Source organism: Symphalangus syndactylus, chromosome 18, assembly GCF_028878055.3.
Source record: "Symphalangus syndactylus isolate Jambi chromosome 18, NHGRI_mSymSyn1-v2.1_pri, whole genome shotgun sequence".
Lineage (NCBI taxonomy): Eukaryota > Metazoa > Chordata > Mammalia > Primates > Hylobatidae > Symphalangus > Symphalangus syndactylus.
The window spans coordinates 33,658,098-33,685,166 of record NC_072440.2 but is presented as its reverse complement, the minus strand read 5'-3'; the positions used below and the strand labels follow the sequence as shown (position 1 = coordinate 33,685,166).

The 27,069-nt window shown below is 35.5% G+C and overlaps 1 protein-coding gene across 15 annotated transcripts in view; it reads left to right on the top strand.

Annotated features, from left to right (window-relative positions):
• The window catches only part of ERBIN (erbb2 interacting protein), a 149,825-nt gene that overhangs the window by 60,425 nt on the left and 62,331 nt on the right, over positions 1-27,069 (top strand). For 14 of the 15 annotated variants that reach the window (XM_055254318.2, XM_055254322.2, XM_055254315.2 and 11 more), the window contains 5 exons: positions 1,278-1,475; positions 3,286-3,403; positions 20,731-20,809; positions 22,216-22,305; positions 23,337-23,393. In XM_055254318.2, coding sequence (XP_055110293.2) covers positions 1,287-1,475; positions 3,286-3,403; positions 20,731-20,809; positions 22,216-22,305; positions 23,337-23,393 — 533 coding nt within the window. In that variant the 5' untranslated portion in view covers positions 1,278-1,286. The remainder of the gene's footprint in view (positions 1-1,277; positions 1,476-3,285; positions 3,404-20,730; positions 20,810-22,215; positions 22,306-23,336; positions 23,394-27,069) is intronic. The other variant, XM_063623236.1, reaches the window with a different exon arrangement.

Genomic DNA, 27,069 nt, shown 5'->3' with positions numbered 1-27,069 from the left:
TAATAGAATCTTCTGACTACAGCAAGAATGGATTGTTTTATATAGAAAGAATTGATAACACTAATTATTTTTATTTTATTTATTCCTAATATTGCTATAAAATTGCCAATATATTTGTGTGGTGTTTGAATTTTTTGGTTTAATTTTATCTTAGAGTATGCTGCACAATTCAAATTTTTAAAAGTCGATTTTTAAACTTTTATTTCTTCAAGTTAATTGCTTCATTACTTGTGCAAATATAATCTTACTTTGCTAATATAATCTTAGTCTAGTTAGAATTAACCTATGTATATACATTATGTACTTAATAAAGTGGCCCTGAGAATGTTCACTAATTCAGAATTGGCCTTTTCCCTCAATTAATTTGAAATCTGTTCTTTATTTAAGCAAGTTTTTGCACCATTGTGTAACCTTAAACACATTTAAGACATATAAGTTCTTTAGAAAAACTATATGGCCAATATTTAATTGAAACAAAATATACTTGGGGTAGGTGGGAATTTTCATGTGGAAACTTGGACTTTTCATAGGAAGGTTATAAAGTGATTGATCCCTGATGGCTGGTTAAGAAGACCTGAAAATATCTTTGCATTCCCACTTCCTACTCAAAACTGCACTTAATCAAGTCCTTAATGAAGACTCATAGAACTCTTAGTCAGAAATTAAGTAAAATTAAATAAAAATCTTTGTCTTATTAGAGTTTCTCTTGTTGAGAACTAAGAAGCAGACTCAAAGCACAGTTTTTTTTGTTGGTTTGTTTGAGTCTCGCTCTGTTGCCCAGGCTGGGTGGTGGTGCAAGCTCCACCTCCCGGGTTCACGCCATTCTCCTGCCTCAGCCTCCCAAGTAGCTGAGACTACAGGTGCCCACACCTCGCCCAGCTAATTTTTTGTATTTTTAGTAGAGACAGGGTTTCACCGTGTTAGCCAGGATGGTCTCATCTCCTGACCTCGTGTTCCTCCTGCCTCGGCCTCCCAAAGTGCTGGGATTACAGGCGTGAGCCACTGCGTCCGGCCTCAAAGCACAGTTTTTGAAGAAGCATGTAAATGGCTACTTCATGGATTGTTTTGTGAAGTACTAAAGAGCTTGAGTTTAATTTGAAATCCAGTAGTTATAAATGTGGGTATTAAAGCAATGTTAAATGGGTTCCATTGTGCTTGTATAGTGGCGGGAGAAGTGTTTATCTGTGACATATGGATTGTGATAGATTGGAATGATTTGTTCTGAAAAACCATTGTAACATGTATGTTTTTAATTTCTTTTTATTCGAATATTGCAGTGTCTAAAAATGACTACGAAACGAAGTTTGTTTGTGCGGTTGGTACCATGTCGCTGTCTACGAGGGGAAGAGGAGACTGTCACTACTCTTGATTATTCTCATTGCAGCTTAGAACAAGTTCCGAAAGAGATTTTTACTTTTGAAAAAACCTTGGAGGAGCTCTATTTAGATGCTAATCAGATTGAAGAGCTTCCAAAGGTATGCTAATACTTTCTTTCAAGAATTATCTTTGGTTATTTTTATATCTAGAAATATGATATTCCTAATATTGCTATAAAGTTGCCAGTATATTTGTGTGGTGTTTGAATTTTTTGGTTTAATTGTATCTTAGAGTATGCCGTACAATTCAAATTTTTAAAAGTTGATTTTTAAACTTGTATTTCTTCAAGTTAATTGCTTTTATACTTGTGCAGATAGCGTAAAATTTTGTATTTAATTTTAGTTGTATTGTAGCCATTAAGGTAAATAATGAGACTAATTTCTGGAGTCAGTAGATTTAACTAGAGCAATAATTGAAATTAATGCTGTCTTTTTCTACTTTTCATAAGACATTAATGTGTATTGTTATAATTGAGGGTAATTGTCCTTTTACTATATCATAATTTTATTGTTAAACAGCTTTTCTTGAGTTCATACAGATACTGTTTTCCTCCATTTACAATTTGTTTGGAAAGGTTTTGGAGGACTTAACATTTCTGAAGTCTAGTAACAACTGAAAGGAGAAAGTTGGTTTGTTGCCATGAAACACCTTCTCAAGTTATCACCTTTTTTTCCACTAAACTTTTTTCAGTGTACTTTTTCTTCTTAAATCCCAGTCTCGTTATCCTATATCAATTTTCCCTCTCATTATCTTATACCAATTAAATTGCTATAATTTAATTGTTGGGATCTTTTGCCACCCAAACAGCAGTGTTTTTGAAACTGTGCATGGAGACCCATTTGTAGCTCATAAAATCAATTTAGTATGTGTGGGCAGCATTTTGGAAAAAAACTATAAATTTGGACTGCGAGAATTAGGAAATATAGGACGCTTAAATTAGAATTTTCAAATAAACAAGGAATTATTTGTTAGTGTAAGTGTGTCCCATCAAATTGTGGGATATACTTGTACCAAAAAATTATTTGTTTGTCTGAAATTCAGATTTAATGGACATCTTATACCTACTCTTGCAACCTTAATTATAAAAAATAGAAAATAGAGTGTGTTGTATATAGCCATTGTTTCATGAAAATATTTTGGATTTGTGTGTATATACATACTGGATGACAGTATGCAACAGGCTTTTTTCTGGTGGTCAGTGAGAACATTTTGAAAGCCACTGCTATCCTAGGGGTCATCTTACAGAGAAATCTTTATAGGGCTATGGATAAAAATTAAAGGTTGTTGGTCTCATGTTTATGAACTAGAAACCTAGGTTGTGGTTGGATAATTTACTGTTCTTCCTTATATGTTGTTCTTCAGCAGGCAATTTATCTTCCTTAGCTAGTTCTAGAGAATATAGAAGACCAAAATTTGTCTCCATCTCTAATCACCACCAGTAGAGTCTTGGTTTAGGGGTTTTGGTGAAAAGAGAAAGTCTTGCTACAACACTGCAAATAACTGAATCATTTATGTCTTATCATACCTAACACTTTTACATTTTTAGAAGAATACTCTTCTTAAATAGGGCTTTCATTTTGGAATAAGGTTGCTTGAATGACAAGCTCCAGAGTTTATCACATTTAATAGCCACTTATTTTTTTTTACTAACTCAACAGAGGATATAGCCATATACTTATTCTCACTAAGTGTATTTTACTTAAGGTAGAAGTATGAAGATATAAATTAATCTGAATGGTTCAGTTGTATTCATATCCATAATAGCATAACCAGAACAATGAGGCATCTTTCCCGGTATTAGTGTAGGTTATAACTCTTTCAGTTTTAGTATGGCTGATAATAAAAGTTAGCTCATGAAATATTTAAATATATATATAATTGACATTCTTTCCTCCCTTTTTTCAATAGCAACTTTTTAACTGTCAGTCTTTACACAAACTGAGTTTGCCAGACAATGATTTAACAACGTTACCAGCATCCATTGCAAACCTTATTAATCTCAGGGAACTGGATGTCAGCAAGAATGGTAAGGCTTTTTTTGCCCATAATTTTTTGTACTTGGGAACATGTTTCATTACTAAGATTTCTATTGAGTTTTCAAAAATAAAAATATAAAAATAAGTTAAATCTAATGTATTAATATGAACTTCATCTGAGAATGTTTTATGTAAAGATAGTTGCCCCACTTTACAAGTTTTGCCACCTGTTTTGTATCAAATACAGTAAAATTAAATGTTATAGCCTTGGCTTAGAATTTGTTTAGTATGTAAATGTAAAATCTGTGATAGCTTAAAGCACGTGGAGAATAAATGTAAGGGTTTTTTGTTGTTGTTGTTTTTACATTTTTAATTGCGGTCATCATGTTGCAGGATAGATCTCTTGTGCTTATTTCTCCTGTCAAACTGAAATTTTATATCCTTTGAACAACATATTCCAATCCTCCATCCCTGCTTCCCTATCCCCAGCCCCTGGTAACCACCATGCTACTCTGCCTCTGCCTCAGCAAGATTCCATATGTAAGTGAGCTTATGTGGTATTTTTTTTTTTTCTGTTCCTGGCTTGTTTTACTTAACATAATAGCCTCCAGGTTTATCCATGTTATTGCAAATTAACAGGGTTTTCTTCTTTTTAAAGGCTGAATAGTATTCCATTGTGTATATCATATTTTCTTTATTCATTCATCCGTTGATGGACACTTAGGTTGGTTCCTTGTCTTGGCTATTGTGAACAGTGCTATAATGAACATGGGAGTGTAAATATTTCTTCAGCATACTGATTTCATTCACTTTGATACATATCCAGTAGTGGGATTGCTGGATCTTTTGGTAGTTCTAATTTTTTGAGGACTCTCCATACGTTTTCCATAGCAGCTATACTAATTTACATCCCCACCAACAGTGTGCAAGCATTCCCTTTTCTCGACACCCTCATCAGCACTTATCTTTAGTCTTTTTACTCATTCTAACAGGTGTGAGGTTGTATCTCACTATAGATTTAATTTGCATTTCTCTGGTGATTAATGATGTTGAACATTTTTCATATACCTGTTGGTCATTTGTGTGTCTTTTGTTGAGAACTATCTATTCAGGTCATTTGCTGATTTTTAAGGCAGATTACTTGTTTTCTTGTTATTGAGGTTTTTTAGTTTCTTATATATTTTGAATACTAACCCCTTCTCAGATGTACAGCTTGCAAACATTTTCTCCCACTCCGTAATCTGTTTCTTCACTCTTTTGTTTCTTTGGCTGTACAGGAGCTATTTTGTGTGGTGTGATCCCATTTGTCTGTTTTTGCTTTTCTTGCCTGTGCTTTTGGGATCATATTAAAAAAATCATTGTTCAAGCCATTGCCAGGCTCCAGAATGTCATGGAGCTTTTCTCCTATTTTTTTTTTTTTTTTAAATAGCTTTGGGTGTTACAGTTTTTAATCCATTTTGAGTTGATTTTTTAAATTGTGTAAGATAAGGGTTTAATTTCATTCTTCTGCATGTGGATGTTCAGTTGTCCCAACACCATTTATTGGAGAGACTGTCCTTTACCCATTGTGTGTTCTTGGCACCTTTGTCAAAAAATAATTGACAAAATACATGGATTTATTTTTGGGCTGTCTGTTCTCTTCCGTTGGTCTGTCTATTCATGTTATTACCATGCTGCTTTGATTGTGATTGCTTTGTAGCATATTTTGAAGTCAGGTGTGATGCCTGCAGTTTAGTTCTTTTTGTTCACCATTGCTTTGGGTATTCAGTCTTTTGTGGCTCCATATGAATCGTAGGATTTTTCTTTTTCTATGAAAAATGTCATTGGAATTTTGGTAGGGATTGGGTTGAATCTGTAGACCACTTTGGGTAGTATGGACATTTTAACAATATTGATTTTCAAGTCCATGAACACAGGATTTCTTTCCATTTATTGTGCTGCTTCAATTTTTTTCATCAAATATTCTATAGTTTTCAGTGTATATGCCTTTTACCTCTTTAAAGTTATTTCTAAGTATTTTTTTTTGGTAGCTATTATAAATGGGATTGTTTTCTTAATAACCTTTTCATATAGTTTGTTGTTAGTATGTAAAAATGCTACTGGTTTTTGTATGTTGATTTTTGTATCCTGCAACTTTACTGAATTTATTCTAACAGTATTTTGGTTGGAGTCTTTAGGGTTTTCTATATATAAGGTTATGTTGTCTGCAAATAGGGACACTTCAATTTCTCCTATTCTAATTTGGAATCCTTTTATTTCTTTCTCTGGGTAGGACTTAAGTACAACGTTGAAAAGAAGTGGCAGGAATAGGCATCCTTGCCTTGTCCCAGATCTTAGAGGAAAAGCTTTCAACTTTTCATTGTTAAGTATGATGTGAGCTGTGGGTTTGTCACATATGGCCTTTATTGTGTTGAGGTGCTTTCCGTCTATACCTGATTTGTTGAGAGTTTATTATGAAAGGACGTTGAGTTTCGTCAAATGCTTTTTCTGCATCCATTGAGAGATTTTTTCCTTTGTTTTGTTAATGTGATATATCACTTTTATATATATGTTGAAATTATTAAGGCCAAGTAGTCTTGTTTAGTATGTTTAGTTTGATATTCATTAAGTATGGAAGATACATTCTAAAATGTTAAGTCCTTACCTCAGAAGGAGAGAGAAATCAGCCCTTGAAATTTTTAGAATGTGTATGTATTTCTTTTATAATTACAAAAAAGAAAGAATCACATGAGGATAAATTTTAAATGGACTGACCAAATATAGGACTTTCACTAAGCACTAAATACTGTCATATAATACTTCTTAATAAGAATTGGGGAAAAAAACTTTATAAACAAGTTCCACCAAGTTAGTGCAGCAGTGCCAGCAAATACGTAGTAATCATATTCCACAGCTCTTAGCTTCAAAGTCATTCTTTGTCCTAGTGATATGAGTATCCAGAAGTAATCCTTCTCCTATCAGTTTTCCTAAATTTTAGGACATTATGAAGCATTTTAGGGCTTATTAGAAGTCATCCTGTTTTCACAATTAACAGTTAACTTTGGCAAGCTAATTAACCAGCTGTCTGTCTACACACACACACACACACACACAAAGTTGTGTTGGCTCACGCCTATAATCTCAGCACTTTGGAACGCTGAGACGGGCAGATCACTTGAGGTCAGGAGTTCAAGACCAGCCTGGCCAACGTGGTGAACCCTGTCTCTACTAAAAATACAAAAATTAACCAGGTGTGGTGGCACGTGCCTGTAGTCCCAGTTAGTCAGGAGGCTGAGGCATGAGAATCACTTGAACCCCAGGAGACGGAGGTTACAGTGAGCCAAGATAGCACCACTGTACTCTAGCTTGGGTGACACAGCAAGACTCTCAAAAAAAAAAAAAAGAAAAAAAAAATACATATATATATCTCCACTTATTAAATTCTGTTTATTTTAGTTGCAGGTCATCGAAATGTATGTTTTATAGGATTATGATCAAATCAGGACTTCTGTTTTAAGGATTTATTATTTACTTATGTTCATCCTAGGTTAAGGTGAAGGTTTTAGTGGTTAGTGCCATACTAATGTTCAGTTCACAATAACTAATAAATTTTAGCTTTAAAGGTAGTACTGTATTTTATTTTACCTTTTGTTATTGAGCTGTTTAACTTGAGCTATTTGTATTTTTAATAAATTTATTATTTAATTTTTATTTAGATTGGATTGTCCTGCTTTTTATCTAGCTATCTTAAAAATTTTTGGCCAGGCCCAGTGGCTCACACCTGTAATCCCAGCACTTTGGGAGGTCGAGGTGGAAGGATCCCTTGAGCTCAGGAGTTTGAGATCAGCCTGGGCAACATAGCAAAACCTTGTTTCTACAAAAAATCATAAACTTAGCTGTGCATGGTGGCATGTGCCTGTGGTTCTGACTACTTCAGGCTGTTGTGGGAGGATTGCTTGAGCCTGGGAAGTCAAGGCTGTGGTAAGCCGTGATCATGCCATGGCACTCCAGCCTGGAAAATAGAGCAAGACCCTGTCTCAAAAAAAAAAAAAAAAAAAAAAAAAATTATACCTAAATAAGAAACCTATGTAAAAGGTAAAAGAACACACATGGCTTCACCAGTTGTTAGCATTTTGTTACATTTGTCTTACTTCTTTTTTTCATGTATGTGAATTTAAATATGTTCAGGAAAAAGATATATGCATATCATTGCTTATATAAAATGTTTTTTTGGCTGTGCGCGGTGGCTCACCCCTGTAATCCCAGCATTTTGGGAGGCCAAGGTGAGCAGATCACCTGAGGTCAGGAGTTTGTGACCAGCCTGGCGAATGTGGTGAAACCCCGTCTCTACTAAAAATGCAAAAAATTAGCCAGGCGTAGTGGCGGACGCCTGTAATCCCAGCTACTCGGGAGTCTGAGGCAGGAGAATTGCTTGAGCTCGGGAGGCAGAGGTGGCAGTGAGCCGAGATTGTGCCATTGCACTCCAGCGACAAGAGCGAGACTGTCATAAATAAATAAATAAATAAATACAAAAGTCTTTTTGCTAAGCTTATTTAAATTTAAGTTGGAGGCATCATGTCTTCACTCCTAAATGTTTGAATATGCATCCCCTAAGAACAGGGGAATCGGAATAACCACATCACTCTCGAGAAATTTAACACCACATTTCCCCTGTTGCCTAATAATGCTCTTTTAAACTCTTTAGGCTCCTTCTCCATATCCCTCCTTTCAAGTTAAAGCTCATGTAAAGCATTTAGTTGTTGTGTCTCTGGTCCTTTTAAATCAGGAACAGTTTGCTCATGATTTTCATGACAATTTCCATTTTTGAAGTGTTTAGATTGGTTGGCTTTTGATTTGTGTGACTTTTCCTCTCATTATTTTATTCAGGCTGAATGTCTGCCATTTCAAACTTTTCCTTGAGGGCAGTGTGAAATTTGTGTTTCCATCCCTAGTAGTTAGTATTAGTGCCTGGTGATGCCTGATACATCCCAAAGTAAATGAATTTGATTACCATCAGATCTCTATGGATGTTGACACATAATCCAGAGTATTATAGAATTCTAGAATTATTGTCACTTTAGTTGTCATCATATCTACCTTTTCATCCTAAAGGAGTATCTCTACATATGTTGACAGATAAATTAATCCAGAGCATTATAGAATTCTAGAATTATTGTCACTTTAGAAGTCATCACATCTACCTTTTCACCCTAAAGGAGTATCTTTCTGGTCTTTTTAAATGGGAGTTGTTAAGGTATAAGGAAACGGACTCAAGATAATTTGGGTATTGATTAAAAATCTTATGCCTCTGGAATTGTATGTATTGGGTAAACTTTGCTATCAGTCTTTATGGTATAGAAGTATTGCTTGGCTCAGTAATGAAAATAACTTGCATATATGCTTCATGAAAATGGATTAACCTCATGTTTATTACTCTAAAATGAGAATGGTGGAATTATGGCTATGTTCTAACCCTACAGCATCATTAAGTTAATATCCTAGGCTTTTGTATAACTATTTAAAGAATTACATGTTGCAGAGTTAGGCAACCTGTTAGACTGCAGAGTAGCTCTTTTACCTTTCTAGTTTAGCATTTTGTTGTTGCTTCTACTATATTGAAAACTTTTAAACAATTATTTCAACCTGTGAATGTTTTTGAGGCATTGGAGATGATCTTTATGTGATCAAAAGATTTAGGAAAAGTACTTAAGTGTTCTGCCTCAAGGAGGAATGACATTACTTATTGCTGCCCATAAGTCTTAGTTTATTTGACTAAAAATCAAATTGGTCTGTTCTTTTTATATGATTCCTCACATAGAAAGGACCACATCTATTCTTTAACTTGCAGAATCAGTTTTTTGCATTTTACTTGTTACTTGTATTTTCTCTCCTTTTAGTCTTGAATTGATGTCTAAGTGAAACTTCATTGTTCATAACAAGGCTAGCTGAAAGGAGACGAGACTGTGATAGTGTCAGAAGTTACCTTGCCAAGTAAAAATTCTAGTTATTTTAATTCCTCATCTTATATTCTTCATAAGTGGTGTATTTAACCCATTTTACTTTTAGAGAGCTGAGATAATTTTAATCAACCTGTGGTATTCAACCCTAATATATATGCTTGTATAGGTCTATTGTGTTGAAAAAAAATTAATAAAGCACGCATATTAGGTTGCATATTAGGTTGATGTGGCTGGATGTGAGAAATTCAAATTTTGTTGCATTTTTGATTTGATAATAGACTGCTTAAAAGAAAGGTTAGTACATTTAAGCAAATGTAATTACATTTAAATTACATTTAAATTTATTACATTTAATTTATTACATTAAATTACATGTACATTTAATTTATTACATTAAATTACATGTACATTTAATTTATTACATTAAATTACATGTACATTTAATGTAAATTACATTTACATTTAATTTATTATATTTAAAGTTATTACATTTAAATTACATTTAAATGTTATTACATTTAAGCAAATGTAATATTTTGAAATTATTAAAATGTAATAATTTCATGAAATTATTAAAATGTAATAATTTCATGAAATTATTAAAATGTAATAGTACAATTTAAGCTCTTACTATTTTGCTTATATTTAAGCTCTAGTGTTTTTTTAGGTTTTTGTATCATTTCAGTCTTATATTTAAGTTTATCATAATATGCTAGGTACAGTTTTCAGATTCATTAGCTGTTGTGCACTGTTTGGAAGGAGGCAGGAAACTTGTGGCATACTTTGTTATTCATCATATCATCGGGTTGTATTTCTTTAAAAGCACTTGCTTTTAGGATTTTGGCTTTTAGGCTGTGATAGTTTCTGATTTTTTTATGTAGTTCTTATCAGTGTTTTTCATTTGGCAAGTTAGCATGGTTTAGGAATAAAAAGAAATGGCCTCTATTCTTTGCTTCTCTGTTTATTGGTCTGGTTGTTAAATTGGGGACTTAATCTAAATTTGTTAGTTTATCTGTAAGATTATTAAACACATGAAATGGATCATTCTAGGAAGTACATAATTTTAAGGGATTTAATATTTGTATTTATCAAGAAATTCAGTTTTTTCTTTTACAGTCTATGATAAAACTGGAATGTTAATTTGTTCTGGGTCTTAATTTGCTCTTCTCTTTCTTTTCTCGAGTTTTGGTTTACTGTATGCTTTTTATTTTATTTTAAGTTCTGGGATACATGTGCTGAACGTGCAGGTTTGTTACGTAGGTATACACGTGCCAAGGTGGTTTGCTGCACCCACCAACCTGTCATCTAGGTTTTAAGCTTCACATACATTAGGTATTTGTCCTAATGCTATCCCTCCACTTTCCCCTCACTCCCCATCAGGCCCCAGTGTGTGATGTTCCCTTCCCTGCGTCCATGTGTTCTCATTGTTCAACTCCCACTTATGAGCAAGAACATGCTGCATTTGATTTTCTGTTCCTGTGTTAGTTTGCTGAGGATGATGGTTTCCAGCTTTATCCATGTCCCGGCAAAGGACATGAACCCATTCTTTTTTATGGCTGCATAGTATTCCATGGTGTATTATGTGCCACATTTGCTTCATCCAGTCTTGTCATTGATGGGCATTTGAGTTTGTTCTAAGTTTTTGCTATTATAAATAGTGCTGCAATAAACATATGTGTGCATGTACACTTTTTAAAATTATAAAAAGTTCTCTAAGCTGCTATCCCAAGCTATTTGCCATTGCAAATAGCAACCAGTATTAGAGAAATGATCTGCTGTGGCAATCAAATGGCTTTTCTTGTAGGGAAGTCTGAGATGATGTGATTACAATATTCTGTCAAAGTGGTTGATGGGGAAAGCTGGTGGGGAGGGGAGATAAAAGAAAAACCGTGTAGCTATTAATTCTCTTATATGAACATACTGGATAAAATGCCAGGGATTACAAGGCAGAGAAACCAGAAAGAGTAGTTTAGATCCTTCTGTCTAATATGGCAATACTAACGAGGTTAACCAAGGTATTTCTTTTTAGTTCAGTCAGAAAGCCCAGGAAGAGTGAATTGAAAGTTTGTGGTCAAAGCAGAAAGCAGTTCTTTTAACTTGAGAAAATCTGATGATTGGGGACAAACCATTGGAAAAGCCTTTTAACATTAAACTAAAAGAAGTTAAATTGATTAAGAGGATATTACAGATTCATGGGGAAGTTACAGTGTTTTGAATTTCTAAAATTGCCATTTTGCTTTGTAGTTGATGTTTGAGCCCAGCTGTTTTAATAAATCACTTTATTTAAGATAATGAAAGAAAGAAAACCGTGTTTTACACTGTCCATGTTTAGACTGGTGATTTCTGGCCACTGTCAAGTGTTTTGATAAATGTAGACTGTTAACTAGAGTGTGCACTCATTTGTGCCCTACCATAGCATAGGCATTATTATTTGTTGTGTTATATCTGGTCCAAATCATACATGTGTTATCCTCTGGAAACTATCATCATTTGAGTTTGCAGTTTCCTGTTGGTTTTGACCAGAACTCGAGTGTTTTATTCTGTAGTATGGTAATCATTGCCTTTGGAGTGCGGGAAGAGTAAGGGTGTTGACTTAAATTCAACAACTGGGACGGTGGGATGTTGACACCTGCCTGGCAGAGACCACCAGGGACTCACCTGCAGTTGAACAGTTTGGGTTTATTACTTCATGGTGAGCAAAAACTCATATTATTGGGATTCATGAGGGTCGCAGAAGGTGTAAAAAAAAAAAAAACACAGGATTTGGGCTTTTGCTTGGTGATACTGGGAAGGTTTCAGAAAACAACGATTTGCCATGGATGGGATGCTGTTCAAGAAGTGGGGTAATTCTATGATTGGGTATCTTAATGTTATCTATAGGGAAGTTGATTAGAGTACAACTAAAGCTGTAATCAGTAAACAATCCATCAGTCACTTATTATCTGGGAAAAGGTACTGTTTGGTATTTTTTGGCTTGGACAATATCGTGTTTTGTCTTTTTTCAGACACGATTATAAATTTGTTTTTGTCTTGATATATCATGGTTACAGAATGGCTTGGTGTGATATTGATATTCTGTGAAATAGTTTTGTTCAGCAGGAGAACACTGAGGCCTCCATCTGAATGCCAGGGCTTGTTTGTATTAAGACCAAGGACTAGTGATAGTACCAGGCCAGCTCCTAGGTGTCAGAAGGGGTTTTCTCTTTCTCAGAAGTTAAGAGAGAGAGAGTTCTTCTGTAACTAAGTGAGAGTGATTTGAAGAAGACAGTTGTGTTTTATGATATCTAATGTAGAGCTTCATTTTACATTTGAGCAGCAGTCTTTTTTTTTTTTTTTTTTTTTTTTTTTTTTTTTTTAAGAGGAGGTGTCTCGCTCTGTTTGTTTCCCAGGCTGGAGTACAGTGGCATGATCATAGGTCACTGCATCCAGAACTCTTGGGCTCAAGGGAGACTTCCCCCTCATCCTTCTGAGTAGCTGGGACTACAGGTACGCACCACCATGCTCGGCTATTTTTTTTTTTTTTGTAGAGATGGGGTTTTGCTGTGTTGCCCAGGCTGGTCTTGAACTCCTTGGCCTCAAACAGTACTCCCAATACCTTGGCCTCCCAAAGTGGTGGGAATACAGGCGTGAGCCACCATGCCTGGCCAGCAGAATTTTCTTACTAAAAAAGTATACATCAAAGGAGAAGCATTATTTATTGAAGTCGTGATAATTAGAAAAGAACAGATAGTTGACACTGTTCGAGAATTAAGTATATTGTGATAAAATTCAGTCTGTGTGTGTGTGCATGCGTGTGTGTGTGTGTGTATGTATGTATGTGTGAGTTGAGACAGAATCTCTGTCACCCAGGCTGGAGTACAGTGGTGTGATCTCAGCGCACTGCAATCTCCACCTCCCAGCTTCAAGCAATTCTGGTGCCTCGGCCTTCTGAGTAGCTGAGACTACAGGTGCAGGCCACCATATCTGGCTAATATTTTTTGGTATTTTTAGTTTACACGGGTTTTCGCCATGTTGGCCAGGCTGGCCTCGAAATGCTGACCTCAAATGGTCTGCCCACCTCAGCCTCCTAAAGTGCTGGTATTACATGCGTGAGCCACTGTGCCCTGCCCCTGTGTACTTTATCTGTAAGGATAAAATGAGCCATCTTTGGAGAGTAGGTAACACAGTTGTTGAGGGTAGGCCTTGAGCAAGAACTTGAGGAAGCTATGTGAATAACTAAGGTAAGGATGTACCAGAAGCTATTTTGTAAAGTGTGAGCGTCTATAGCATGTGTGAGGACTGTTCCTGGGGTAACAAACAGTGTGAGCAAGATGGGAGTGCAATAGGAATAGAAGCCAGGGAGGTGGGGATTTACAGGAGCAGCTAATGAAGGGCCTTGGAGGCATTTGTATGCACTTTGACATTTATCGTCAGTAGAATAGAGTCACTTGGAAAGTTTTGAATACATAATTCAGAGCATGATGTGACTTGTGTTTAAGTTTAATCTGGCTATATATATAGACAGGGACTGTGGGCATGTGGGTGAAAAACAACCAGTTCAAATGCTGTTTCAGTTATCTGAGGTGATAGTGATGGACATAGTGAGATGAGGACAGCCCCTGGATATGCTTGAAGGCAGAATCGACAGCAGTATATGACAGATCAGATGTGGGATGTGAGAGAAGAGTCAAGGATGCCCTCAGTGATTTTGGTCATGCCCTTGGAAGGACAGAGTTGCCATCAGTTGAGATGTGGAAATCTGTGGGAGTTGTAATTTTTAATAGAACAAGTCAGGAGCTCAGTTTTTTTGAGATCTAGTTGTTCATAGGGGTCTGGAGTTTAGTCAAGAGAAAAACTGTGCTAGAGATAAATATTTGGGAGTTGTCACCATATGGGTATTTAAAGCCTGAGATTAGATGCATTCGCCAACGGTATGATTGTCAATAAAAAGAAGGCTAAAGAATGAGCCCTGGTTGGGCAATCAGGCAGGAGAAGGAAATAAAGGGTATTCAGTTAGGAAAAGAGGAAGTCAAATTGTCCCTGTTTGCAGATGACATGATTGTATATCTGGAAGACCCCATCATCTCAGCCCCAAATCTCCTTAAGCTGATAAGCAACTTCAGCAAAGTCTCAGGATACAAAATCAATGTGCAAAAATCACAGGCATTCTTATACACCAATAACAGACAAACAGAGAGCCAAATCATGAGTGAACTCCCATTCGCAATTGCTTCAAAGGGAGTAAAATACCTAGGAATCCAACATACAAGGGACTGAAGGACCTCTTCAAGGAGAACTACAAACCACTGCTCAATGAAATAAAAGAAGATACAAACAAATGGAAGCACATTCCATGCTCATGGGTAGGAAGAATCAATATCGTGAAAATGGCCATACTGCCCAAGGTAATTTATAGATTCAATGCCATCCCCATCAAGCTACCAATGACTTTCTTCACAGAATTGGAAAAAACTACTTTAAAGTTCATATGGAACCAAAAAAGAGCCCACATTGCCAAGTCAATCCTAAGCCAAAAGAACAAAGCTGGAGGCATCACGCTACCTGACTTCAAACTATACTACATGGCTACAGTAACCAAAACGGCATGGTACTGGTACCAAAACAGAGATAAAGACCAATGGAAAAGAACAGAGCCCTCAGAAATACTGCCACATATCTGATTTTGACAAACCTGACAAAAACAAGAAATGGGGAAATGATTCCCTATTTAATAAATGATGCTGGGAAAACTGGCTAGCCATATGTAGAAAGCTGAAACTGGATCCCTTCCTTACACCTTATACAAAAATTAATTCCAGATGGATTAAAGACTTAAATGTTAGACCTAAAACCATAAAAACCCAAGAAGAAAACCTAGGCAATACCATTCAGGACATAGGCAGGGGCAAGGACTTCATGTCTAAAACACCAAAAGCAATGGCAGCAAAAGCCAAAATTGACAAATGGGATCTAATTAAACTAAAGAGCTTCTGCACAGCAAAAGAAACTACCACCAGAGTGAACAGGCAACCTACAGAATGGGAGAAAATTTTTGCAATCTACTCATCTGACAAAGGGCTAATATCCAGAATCTACAATGAACTCAAAAAATTCACAAGAAAAAAACAACCCCATCCCAAAGTGGGTGAAGGATATGAACAGACACTTTTCAAAAAGAAGACATTTATGCAGCCAACAGACACATGAAAAAATGCTCATCACTGGCCGTCAGAGAAATGCAAATCAAAACCACAATCAGATACCATCTCACACCAGTTAGAATGGCCATCATTAAAAAGTCAGGAAACAACAGGTGCTGGAGAGAATGTGAAGAAATAGGAACACATTTACACTGTTGGTGGGACTGTAAACTAGTTCAGCCATTGTGGAAGTCGGTGTGGCAATTCCTCAGGGATCTAGAACTAGAAATACCATTTAACCCAGCCATCCCATTACTGGGTATATACCCAAAGGATTATAAATCATGCTGCTACAAAGACACATGCACATGTAGGTTTATTGTGGCACTATTCACAATAGCAAAGACTTGGAACCAACCCAAATGTCCAACAATGATAGACGGGATTAAGAAAATGTGGCACATATACACCATGGAATACTATGCAGCCATAAAAAATGATGAATTAATATCCTTTGTAGGGACATGGATGAAGCTGGAAACCATCATTCTCAGCAAACTATCATAGGGACAGGGAACCAAACACCACATGTTCTCACTCATAGGTGGGAATTGAACAATGAGAACACATGGATACAGGAAGGGGAACATCACACACCGGGGGCCTGTTGTGGGGTGGAGGGAGGGGGTAAGGATAGCATTAGGAGATATACCTAATGTTAAATGTCGAGTTAATGGGTGCAGCATGGCAGATGTATACATATGTAACAAACCTGCACGTTGTGCACATGTACCCTAAAACTTAAAGTATAATAAAAAACAAAAAAAAACAAACAGTGAGCCCTGGTTGTACCCAACATTTAACAGATCTGGAAGAAGAGAAAATACAAAAGCTACCGAGAAGGAACACTACTAACGGGGAGAAGCTAGTCAAGTGAAAATGTTTGTTTTCCTTATTGCATTTTAGCTTCTCATGAAAAAGGACTGTGCCTTAAATATCTATGGTATATAGCATAGTGTCTGATACTAACACATTTGCTGAATAACTTTGAAGATAGGTAATTTCAGCTTGGGATAGGTTGAGTTTGAGGCACATGAACAAAATCTAATGGGCATTTGAAAATTCTTGGCAGCAGCTAAGGAGGGAGGTGGGAACTGGAGATACAGATTTAGAACCTACAGATGTATATGGTAGGAACTGAAGTCAGACTAAACACATTGCTGGCAATTTTCAAAAGTAGAAAACCCGTGTTTCAAAACTATTTGCTTAGGGCAAAATGACTACTATGTATCTGAAAGCTAATAATAATTTAGAATTTGTAATTTCACAGGCATTTGTGGAGTACTTTTTATAAACCACATGCTATGAAATAAAGTACTTTATAATATAAATGTATGAAGTATTCAGGGCCAGGCACGGTGGCTCACACCTGTAATCCCAACACTTTGGTAGGCTGAGGCGGGCGGATCAGGAAGTCAGGAGATCGACACCATCCTGCGTAACATGGTGAAACCCCATATATAAAACCGCTAATATAAAAAATTAGCCAGGCGTGGTGGCGGGTGCCTATAGTCCTAGCTACTTGGGAGGTTGAGGCAGGAGAATGGTGTGAATGCGGGAGGCGGAGCTTGCAGTGAGCTGAGATTACGCCACTGCACTCCAGTCTGGGCAACAGTGCGAGACTCCGTCTCAAAATAAATAAATAAATAATTATGAAGTATTCGTTTGTATTTGTGATCCAAGCATTAATTTCCACTAAATAATATTAAGCTAATAAATATATTTTTATAGGAATTAAACACAATATTTATAATTTAAAGCTCTTGAAATTATTCTCCATATGGTATTTTAGATCAGTAGAACATATTATATAGTCTTAGGTCTTTTTCTCTTTAGATAGACTTTATCATATACTAAAAATACTGTTAACTCCTGGAAATAATATCTTTTACTTGGCTATTTTGAAATACTGTATAGATTTTAATAACAACCAATAAAGATGAGATATTTAGCTAAATTTTAAAATGAATTTGAATGCCAGTGAGAACTGTATAGAATGTTTTCTTGCTCCACCCAAACATAGAATGTTTGACTTCTTAAAAAGTATTAGGAATTATGCACCACAACCAAATCCATTCCATGTATTCAAGGTTGGATCATTACTTGAAAATCAGTGTAATCCACCACATCAGTAGACATATAATTAACTCAGCAATTCCAGTCTTAGGTATTTACCCAAGAGAAATGCAAACATTTCCACAGAATGACTTTAAAAAAATACAGAAATTTTCGGTGCAACTTGTTCACAGTAATTCAAAACTCCCTCTGCTTACTCTGTAACTCCACAACTCCACACTGACTCCTGAGCACGACTTGTACCCTAGAATTCTAGCCCCACTGCCACCAGGCACCGCTACATGCTCTCCCTAGGCTCTGCAGCAGCAGACACTGCCCTTTCATTTAAAAAATATTTAGTCAGTTCAGCAAAGGGACGCTCTTGTAATATATTAGGAGCATCATTTTAATGCATCCTCAATGGAATGATCACTTAAAGACAATTGTTCGTCGAAGAACTAATAAAGATTTCACCCCTAAGGAAAAATTCAATAATGTTAAGTATTTTGTATGTAAATGAATGAGAGAAAAGAAGATGATAGGTAAGTGAAATTCAGCAAACGTTTGTTGTACAAAGGTACAATGTGCTGAATAGTAACATGTACTTAAAGTGGAGAATTGAGTCAATCTAAATAAAACCTGGCAGTAATACAAAGAGTACACAAGTACTACAAAGTAAACAATTGTAAAAATGCCATAAAATGCATAATTGAACTTTTTGGAGAGTTAAATTTCATTGAGTTTAGAGATCAAGTTAGGCTTTCAGAAGATCCTACTGGTTTTGCTGGGAGGAAGGGCATTCTAAGTAAAAAGAGTGTCTTATAGATCAGTGTTCAGTGTTAATTTGGAGGCTTGGAATAGGATTGCCAAGTTTGTTTTACTGGTAAGAAAATTCCCATCTCCCATCTTCAAAAGAAACATCTCCCACATTCCTATTTTATCATCTTTTTATTAAAAATGACTTTTTTCCACTCAAAAGGGGAAGAATGAATGATACAAAGCTACTAAATTTTAAAACTTAGATTAAGTGAAAAATAAATTACCAAAATCAATGTAAGAAGTAGAAAACTGAAAAGACCAGGGAATGCAACATTAATTTGAATTAGTAGTTCAAAAAAATGCCAGTTAAAAATTCTATGTTTAGCATTTTGAACAACCACCAAACTGCTTTCCATACTGGGTATATCAGTTTGCATTCTTAGCAGCAATGTGTGTAGTTCCCAATTTCTTGACATCCTCACAAACACTTGTTACTTTCACGTATTGCATTTATTTGTTAGGTCTCATGGGTCCTTAGTCTTCCTCTGATTACTTCCTTAGTCTTCCTTTGTCTTTTTTTTACCTTGATAGTTTTGAAAGTTATTGGCCATTTATTTGACAGAATTTTACTTAATTTGGATTCGTTTGGTGCTTGCTTATGATTAAATTCAAGTTGTGTGTTTTTGGCAAGTGTATGTCCAAAGTGATATGATATTGTTTCTTAGTACATCTCAGATTAGTTGCCACATTATGATGATGTGAACTGATGATGCCAACTTTCAAGCAATTTTGAAGGTTAAGGTGGTGCTTGTCAGATTTCTCTACTGTGAAGTGAATTTTTCCTTTTTAATTGCTAAGTGTCTTGTGGAAATAATCTTTTGAGTCTCTATTAATACCCTGTTTTTCATCATACTTTTACCCACTAGTTTTAGCATCCATTGATGAGTTTTGACTGAAACAGTTACTACTGTGTCATTTCCTATTTGGTGGTTTTGCATCATTCATTTTTCATCACCTGACATTCTATATATGATATTGTGGTAAAGTTGTTTACTTAAAATCATGTAGTGATGAAGTTGAAAGGGTCTGAAATGGTTCTCTAATGACAATCCTGTTAATCATATCATGTTAATGGAGCAATGGATCTTACAAACACAGGCTATATAAAATTCAGTTTTGGAATGTCTTAAATGTTGTTAATTAGCATTCCTTTAGTCTAGATTAGAACAGTGCTTTTTAAAGTTGATCTGTGGACCAATGGTAGTCCACAAAATTATTTGTTACTTCATTTTGGCTGTGATAATTTCAAGGAATTAGTAAATGCTCAGAATCTTTCCCTGCAGTTTGATATTATTCCAGTTGTACAGTATTTTGTAAATGTGTTGGTCCACAACAGATTGGAAAATTTAAAAACCATAATCCTTTACTTCATTTGGCTCGAAAAGCACTGGTCTAGGATACTCCAAAGCTGAAGTGTCTAATAGATCTATTGAATATATCTATCACAGTATTCAGAAATCACTGCATTTTAAGGCAGTTATCGTATTTTTAGCATGACATTGGGTTATGTGAAGGGAAAAGGTTGAGAAAAGGGGAATATACATATAGTTAGGAAAAATAGGATAGGTGCAGGAAAGAGAAAATGTTTCATTATCTTAGGGTGGACAGTGCTGCCTTCAGGCATATCCACTGGCATATCTGATGTAGACTGTCTTCCTCTTCTATCTGCAGCTTTATTTTCAGCTTTGCTTACGTATATTAGAAACCAGCTCAATCAAGAGCCCAGCATTTAAAAAAAAAATCCTTGGCCTGTGGGGTGGCTCAAGCCTGTAATCCCAGCACTTTGGGAGATCGAGGTGGGTGGATCACCTGGGGTCAGGAGTTCCAGACCAGTTTGACCAACATGGTGAAACCCCATCTCTACTAAAATACAAAAATTAGCTGGGCATGGTGGCGGGTGCCTGTAATCTCAGCTATTCGGGAGGCTGAGGCAGGAGAATCACTTGAACCCAGGAGGCAGAGGTTGCACTGAGCCTAGTTCGCCCGCACTGCACTCCAGCCTGGGCAACAGATCAAGACTCCCTCTTAAAAACAAATAAAAATAATAAAAAACGGTCCTTTTTTAAAAGTGAGAGAAACAGAATGTTAAATATTCTACATTTAGGTCCTTAACATCACATGTAGAAGGCACTAATTTTCAGTAGAAGGAAAGAAAGGTAAAAACCAATTAAAGTAATTAGCAGTTATAAAGAGGCAAATAAAAGGAGGAAAGATAAAGAAATTGTTGTGGAGGTCATTGTTTAGTTCACATTGATGTTGTCGGTTCATCTAGTTCCTTGTTAATTGGTATATTACTTTAGAATCTGGAAGGTATATATTATTGTTACTGTTATTATTTTGTCCTTTGTAATAGATCTTTTAATTTTATCGTTGTTTGTTTTCTAGGAATACAGGAGTTTCCAGAAAATATAAAAAATTGTAAAGTTTTGACAATTGTGGAGGCCAGTGTAAACCCTATTTCCAAGTAAGTTCTCAGGTGAATTATAAATTACTTTTGTGAATAAAACAATTAAGAAACAGTAGTAGATATTATTGTACATATTTTAACAAAAATTTTATATCGGTCTTAAGTCTATACAAAATTTCAATTTTAGAGTTAAAAAGTAATCTTTTAAATAATCTTTCTAACCCCATGTACTACTGAGGTAAATTTGTGATCCCAAAGAGATAGTGAGAGTGTTTTGCTCCAAGTCTCACAGATAGTTAATGTCAGAAATGAGAGTAGAATCCACATTTCCTCACTCTGTGTTATTTACACCCTAGAAGAGTGTCTTTGCCTTCAAATCAGGTGTGTGGTACCTTCAAACTTTTGAAAACAATAAAGGAAACCAAAAGTTTCTTCACAGTTTTAATAGAAGGCAAAACAACAGGAAACAAACAAAACAATAACAAGAAAAAAAACTATGTGATTGGTTGCGGTGTATCAGAAGATTGTGAATGTCCATTTATGATAGTGATGACTGTAAACAGAAAGCTTTCCTGGCACCAAGGCTGTTAAATTTTGCAAAAATGGAATGGTGAAGCAAAAAGATGACTAGAAAGAAGCATAGCAATCCAGAACCAACATGTAAAGATTATGTATAGCCTCTTCATTTGAAAATATTGCTCTAGCATCAAATTCTGGATCTTTACTTGTTTCATAATCAACAAAAAATAGAAGTAAAGCTAACACACGTAGATTGTTACATAGCCCTAACATCATTTAGCTTTAAATGTTTTTTCTTTTCATTTGCTTGTTGTAAAATTGTATAATCTTAAAATTATTTAGGAGCCAAATATTGAAATTGGAAGTAATCTAAACCAGTGGTTCTCAGCTGGGGGCTCTCATGCCCCAGCAGACTTTTGGCAGTTTCTGCACACATTTTTGGTTTTCACAGTGGGGTATTTGTGTGCATGCATGCACACTATTGGCATCTAGTTTGTAGAGATCAGTGTTGTAGCTAAACATCCTACAGTGCACAGGACAGCCTATATACACCAAAGGATTATTCAGCCCAAAATTTCTCTGCCAAGGTTTAGAAATTCTTATCTAGTCCTTTTGAGAGTAGATAAGACAGATTTCAAGAGTGCCTGCTGATTTCAGAGTTATACTCTAAATATATTTTTATGTATTGTGGCTCATTGATAGTTGACTGTTTTGTTCAGATTTTACATTATTAAAACAAATACTACCTCATTTTCTGTTTACAAAGTGATGAAGATAACATTGAAACAAGTAGGTTATTATAAAAGGCAAATCTTTGAAGGGGCTCTCATAAAAGTAAAGAAGCGACTGTTTTCTGTCTGTTGGGAAAATATGAGAGTCTTGGATTTTAATAAAAGACTGAATTTCTTACATGAACTTAATTTAAATTCTGGTATTTTATGTAGGCTGCCTGATGGATTTTCTCAGCTGTTAAACCTAACCCAGTTGTATCTGAATGATGCTTTTCTTGAGTTCTTGCCAGCTAATTTTGGCAGGTAAATTATGGTTTCTTCTAAAACGTTTTATTATTCTTATAAAGTTTACAAAACTATAAGCTGCTTTGGTAGTACTACTCATTACAGTTTCATAGGCTATTTTTAAATTATTCCCAAGCATTGTGACTTTTATAGTTTCTTTGGTGGCTTTGACTTAATTTTTCCAAGTAAACAATAATCAGTGAGAGTTTGAAAGAAAAAAAAGAGTTTTCTTAGGTGGCCAAAAGAGGACGTTTCAATGGGGGTAATTTCTGTATGCTTGAGATACTGAATGCTATATTCTTAGCATTCTAAAATGATTTAATAATTGATTTATCTGTCTTCTCCACTGGAATCAAAATTCTTGAGAAAAAGAGAATCTATTTCTGAGGGCAACCTCATCATCTCCCTGCCACCCTCAAGTCTCTGAGTAATTTTTTAAACAAACAGATGAATGTGTAATAGATATGAAGTTATTGCTGAGTTTAACTACTAGAGAAAATGCTGGCCAACTAAATGTTAATTTTGTAGCCATCTTTTATCTAAAAATCATTGATGTACTTGTCAGAGTCCTCTTCTGTATCTGGCATTCGCATCACTTGATCTGCTCATTTTCTCTCTAGTTTTAGTGGAATGTACATCAGTGAAGTGCCAGAGGATTTCTCCTCCTCTTTTTGTTTCTTTATTTCTTCTCAGAGCAGCACTTGAGAGTTGCATTATTATTCTTGAATCTACCAAGAGTTAATAATTTTTGTGAGCATTTTTGGTAAAAGGTATGAAATTCTGGGGGATTGATATTTTGGGATAATCATTTTGTCACTTTGAAAATGTGTGGAAGTGCTAACCCTTTTCCTCTGACCATAATTTTGAGGAGCAAAAATAAGTCTTTTCTTCGTTTGTATTTTATGTTGTATTCTGTAATTTTTAATATACTACTTTGCATATAGTAATTACACAATTACATTGCTTCCTTTAAAACATTAGAATATGAAATTAATTTATTAAATTCATTGTCTTTGTCCTAGATACATGATTTGTTTTTTGTATTGCAGATTAACTAAACTCCAAATATTAGAGCTTAGAGAAAACCAGTTAAAAATGTTGCCTAAGTAAGTAAAGGTGCTATTCTTTAAAAAACTTAATTTATATTTTTTAATGATTAAGTCTTTAAAAATGTAAATTTTTATTACCTAAAATGTGGTGCAAATTATTTGTAAATCCTGACTGTGTGGTCATCATATTTTAATTAGTGGTGTTAAAATATTAAAATGTATGTGTCTGTTGTTGGTGTTTAATGTGGTACTGTGTTGGTAATGATTTATAGCTGTCTGAAATGCAATCTTGTGTGTGACATCAAAGTCAACATAATAAATATGTAAAGCCCACCTCAATACTGAATAGAAATCAGAAATCCCAGGTTCATCTTCTAAAGTTCATACACATATTGCTCATTAGAAAGATCCATAGGATCTTCATGTGAAGCCTGGTAACGGTGGAACTTGATTGTCTGGCTTTCTAGTGTATTGTAAAGTAGAAATGGGATGATTGGTTCCCTAATGGTAAGCTAACAACAAGAGATGCCAATCCAGGAGCAAATAAAAAGATTTAATTATAAAAGGAACAGGTCTACAAACTCAAAATGCACTGTAGTCTGTGGCCTTTTATTGACCAAATATCTTAAAACACTGTGAATGCATTGCTATAGTGTTACATTTTAAGGGTTGGTGAACTACAGTCTATGATTAAATCTGGCCCACTGTCAGTTTTTGTAAACAAAAGTTTCATTGGAACACAGCCACATGCATTCATGTACATATTGTCTGTGGTTGCTTTTGCTTTACAGTGATAAAGTAGTTGTCACTACCGTATGCATCTGTTGTTGGTGTTAGAGTGGTTGTCACTGCTCTATCACTGTAGGCCCTAAAATTTTTTAGGTATACAGGACCTAAAATATTTACTGTCTGGCCCTTTACAGAAAAAATTTTGCCAACTCGTGTTGAAATCGCATCATCAAGATTTGCCCACCCAGCCTGGGCAACAAAGCGAGATCCCCATCTCTATAGAAAATTAAAAAATTAGCCGGGCACAGTAGCATGTAGCTATAGTCTCAGCTACTCTGGAGGCTGAGGAGTGAGGATCGCTTGAGTCCAAGAGTTTGCACTTGCAGTGTGCAACAATTGTACCACTGCATTCCAGCATAAGAACAGAGTGAGACCCTGGCTCAAAACAAACAAAAATTCTCACCTCTTGAGAAGGAAAACATCTCCAGTTATCCCAGGAGTTGTTCTGTTTACTCAGCTTCTATGACATATTTATATCTGTTACGGTATTTGCTGGATAATGTTAATGTACCTGTTTTTATTATATGTCACTCTCTTCTTCCCTGACCAGCATATAACCTGCATGTATGTGCATGTGTATTTTCCCCTCGGTTTCCCATGATTATCTGTGAGGACAGAGACTGTGTCTATTTTTTATTCCAAAAGACAGTGTTTTGAGTAATTGTTCAATGCATGGATGAATGTTTATAGTGATGATTGTGAGTATAAGTTAAAGTCAAATTATAATCCATATTAAAATTCAAAAAGACATGTATATATTACAGATTTGATACTCTCAGTGATAATTCCTTAGCTAAAAATGTGACTGGTTTCTAAGAGATTTGAATAACAAGATGTAAATTGTTTACTGTAATAGCTCAGCCTACAATTACTATGTGATATCATAGGCAATTAACTGATTTTAACACCTTTTAGAGATTCAAATTAGACTCTCAGTGAATTTGCAAATATTCTTTTCTCCTTTTAAGATATGATTGTAGCCTTTTTAATACGTTTTTATTGAGCTAAAATATGTGTGAAATTTACTGTCTTTACCATTTTTATGTGTACATTTCAGTGGTAATAAACACATTTATATTCTTTCCCCTTCATTCCTTCCTCCCCACTACCCTCCTCAGCCTCTGGTAATCACCATTCTACTCTTATCTTCATGAGATCTTTTTTTTTTTTTGAGACGGAGTCTCTCTCTGTCGCCCAGGCTTGAGTGCAGTGGCATGATCTTGGTTTACTGCACCCTCCCCCGCACCCCCCACCCACCGAGTTAAAGCAATTCTTGTTTCTCAGCCTCTAGAGTGGCTGGGACTACAAGCATGTACCACCACGTCTGGCTAATTTTTTGTATTTTTAGTAGAGACGGGGTTTTGTTGTGTTGGTCAGACTGGTCTCGAACTCCTGGCCTCAAATGACCCGCCCTCCTCAGCTTCCCAGAGTGCTGGGATTACAGGCGTGAGCCACCACACCCAGCCTGGGATCTACTTTTTTTAGCTCGCACACGTGAGTGAGTACATGCAATATTTATCTGTCTCTGCTTGGCTTATTTCACTTAACGTAATGGCCTCCTGATGAACCCGTGTTACTGCAGGCAGCCTCTTTTATGGCTGAATAATATTCTGTTGTGTATATGTACTATACTTTCTTTATCCATTTTTCTGTTGATGGTTACTTAAATTGATTCCATATTTTGGCTGTTGTGAATAGTGCTGCCATAGACATAGGAGTTCAGATAACCCTTCAGTGTACTGATTTCCTTTCTTTTGTATATATACCCAATAGTGGAATTGCTGGATTATGTGATAGTTCTATTTTTAATTTTTTTAAGGAACTTCTATACTGTTCTCCATAGTGGCTATATTAATTTATATTCCCACCAACAGTGTTCAGAGATTCCTCTTTGTTCACATCCTTGCTAGCATCTATTATTGCCGATCTTTTTTGATATAAGCCATTTTAACTAGGGCAAGATATTTCATTGTAGTTTTCTCTGATTAGTGATGATCATTTTTTCATATGCCTGTTTGTCATTTGCATGTCTTCTTTTGAGAAATGTCTATTCAGATCTTTGGTGCATTTTACAATAGAATTTTTTTTTTGCTATTGATTTGTTGAAGCTTCTTATATATTCTAATTATTAATTCCTGTCAGATGGATGCTTTGCAAATATTTCTTCCATTCTGTGGTTTGTTCATTTTGTTGTTTCCTGTGCAGTTTTTTGGCTTGCTGTAATCCCATTTGTCTATTTTTGTTGCTTTGATTGCCTGTGGTTTTGAGGTCGTACACAAAAAAATCTTTGCCCAAACCAGTATCCTTGATATTTATATTGGGAATTAGCATTCTCCAGTGTTTTCTTCTGGTAGTTTCATAGTTTCAGGTCTTAGATTTAAGTCTTTGATCCATTGTGGTTTAATTTGTGTGTATGGTGAGAGATAGAGATCTAGTTTCATTTTTCTGCATATAGTTATACAGTTTCCCAGCATCAATTATTGAAGAAACTGTCTTTTCCCCCATTTTATCTTCTTGGCACCTTTTTCTAGGATGACTTGGCTGTAAATGCATAGATTTATGTGTGGGTTCTCAATTCCTTTCCATTGGTCTGTGTGCCTATGTACCATGCTGTTTTGATTACCATGGCTTTGTAGTACATTTTGAAGTCTAGTAGTATGATGCCTTCATCTTTGTTCTTTTTGCTTAGCATCACTGTGATTATTTGGAGTCTTTTGTTGTGGTTCTGTATACATTTTAGGATTTTAAAAATATTTCTGTTAAGAATGTCAGTGTTTTGATAGGGATGACATTGAATCTGTACATTGCTTTGGGTAGTATTGTCGTTTTAATTATCCTAATCCATGAGCATGGAGTATCTTTCCATTTTTTGGTGTCCTCTTTAATTTCTTACATCAGAGTTTTATAGTTTTTCTTGTATAGATCTTTCACGTTTTTAGATTGA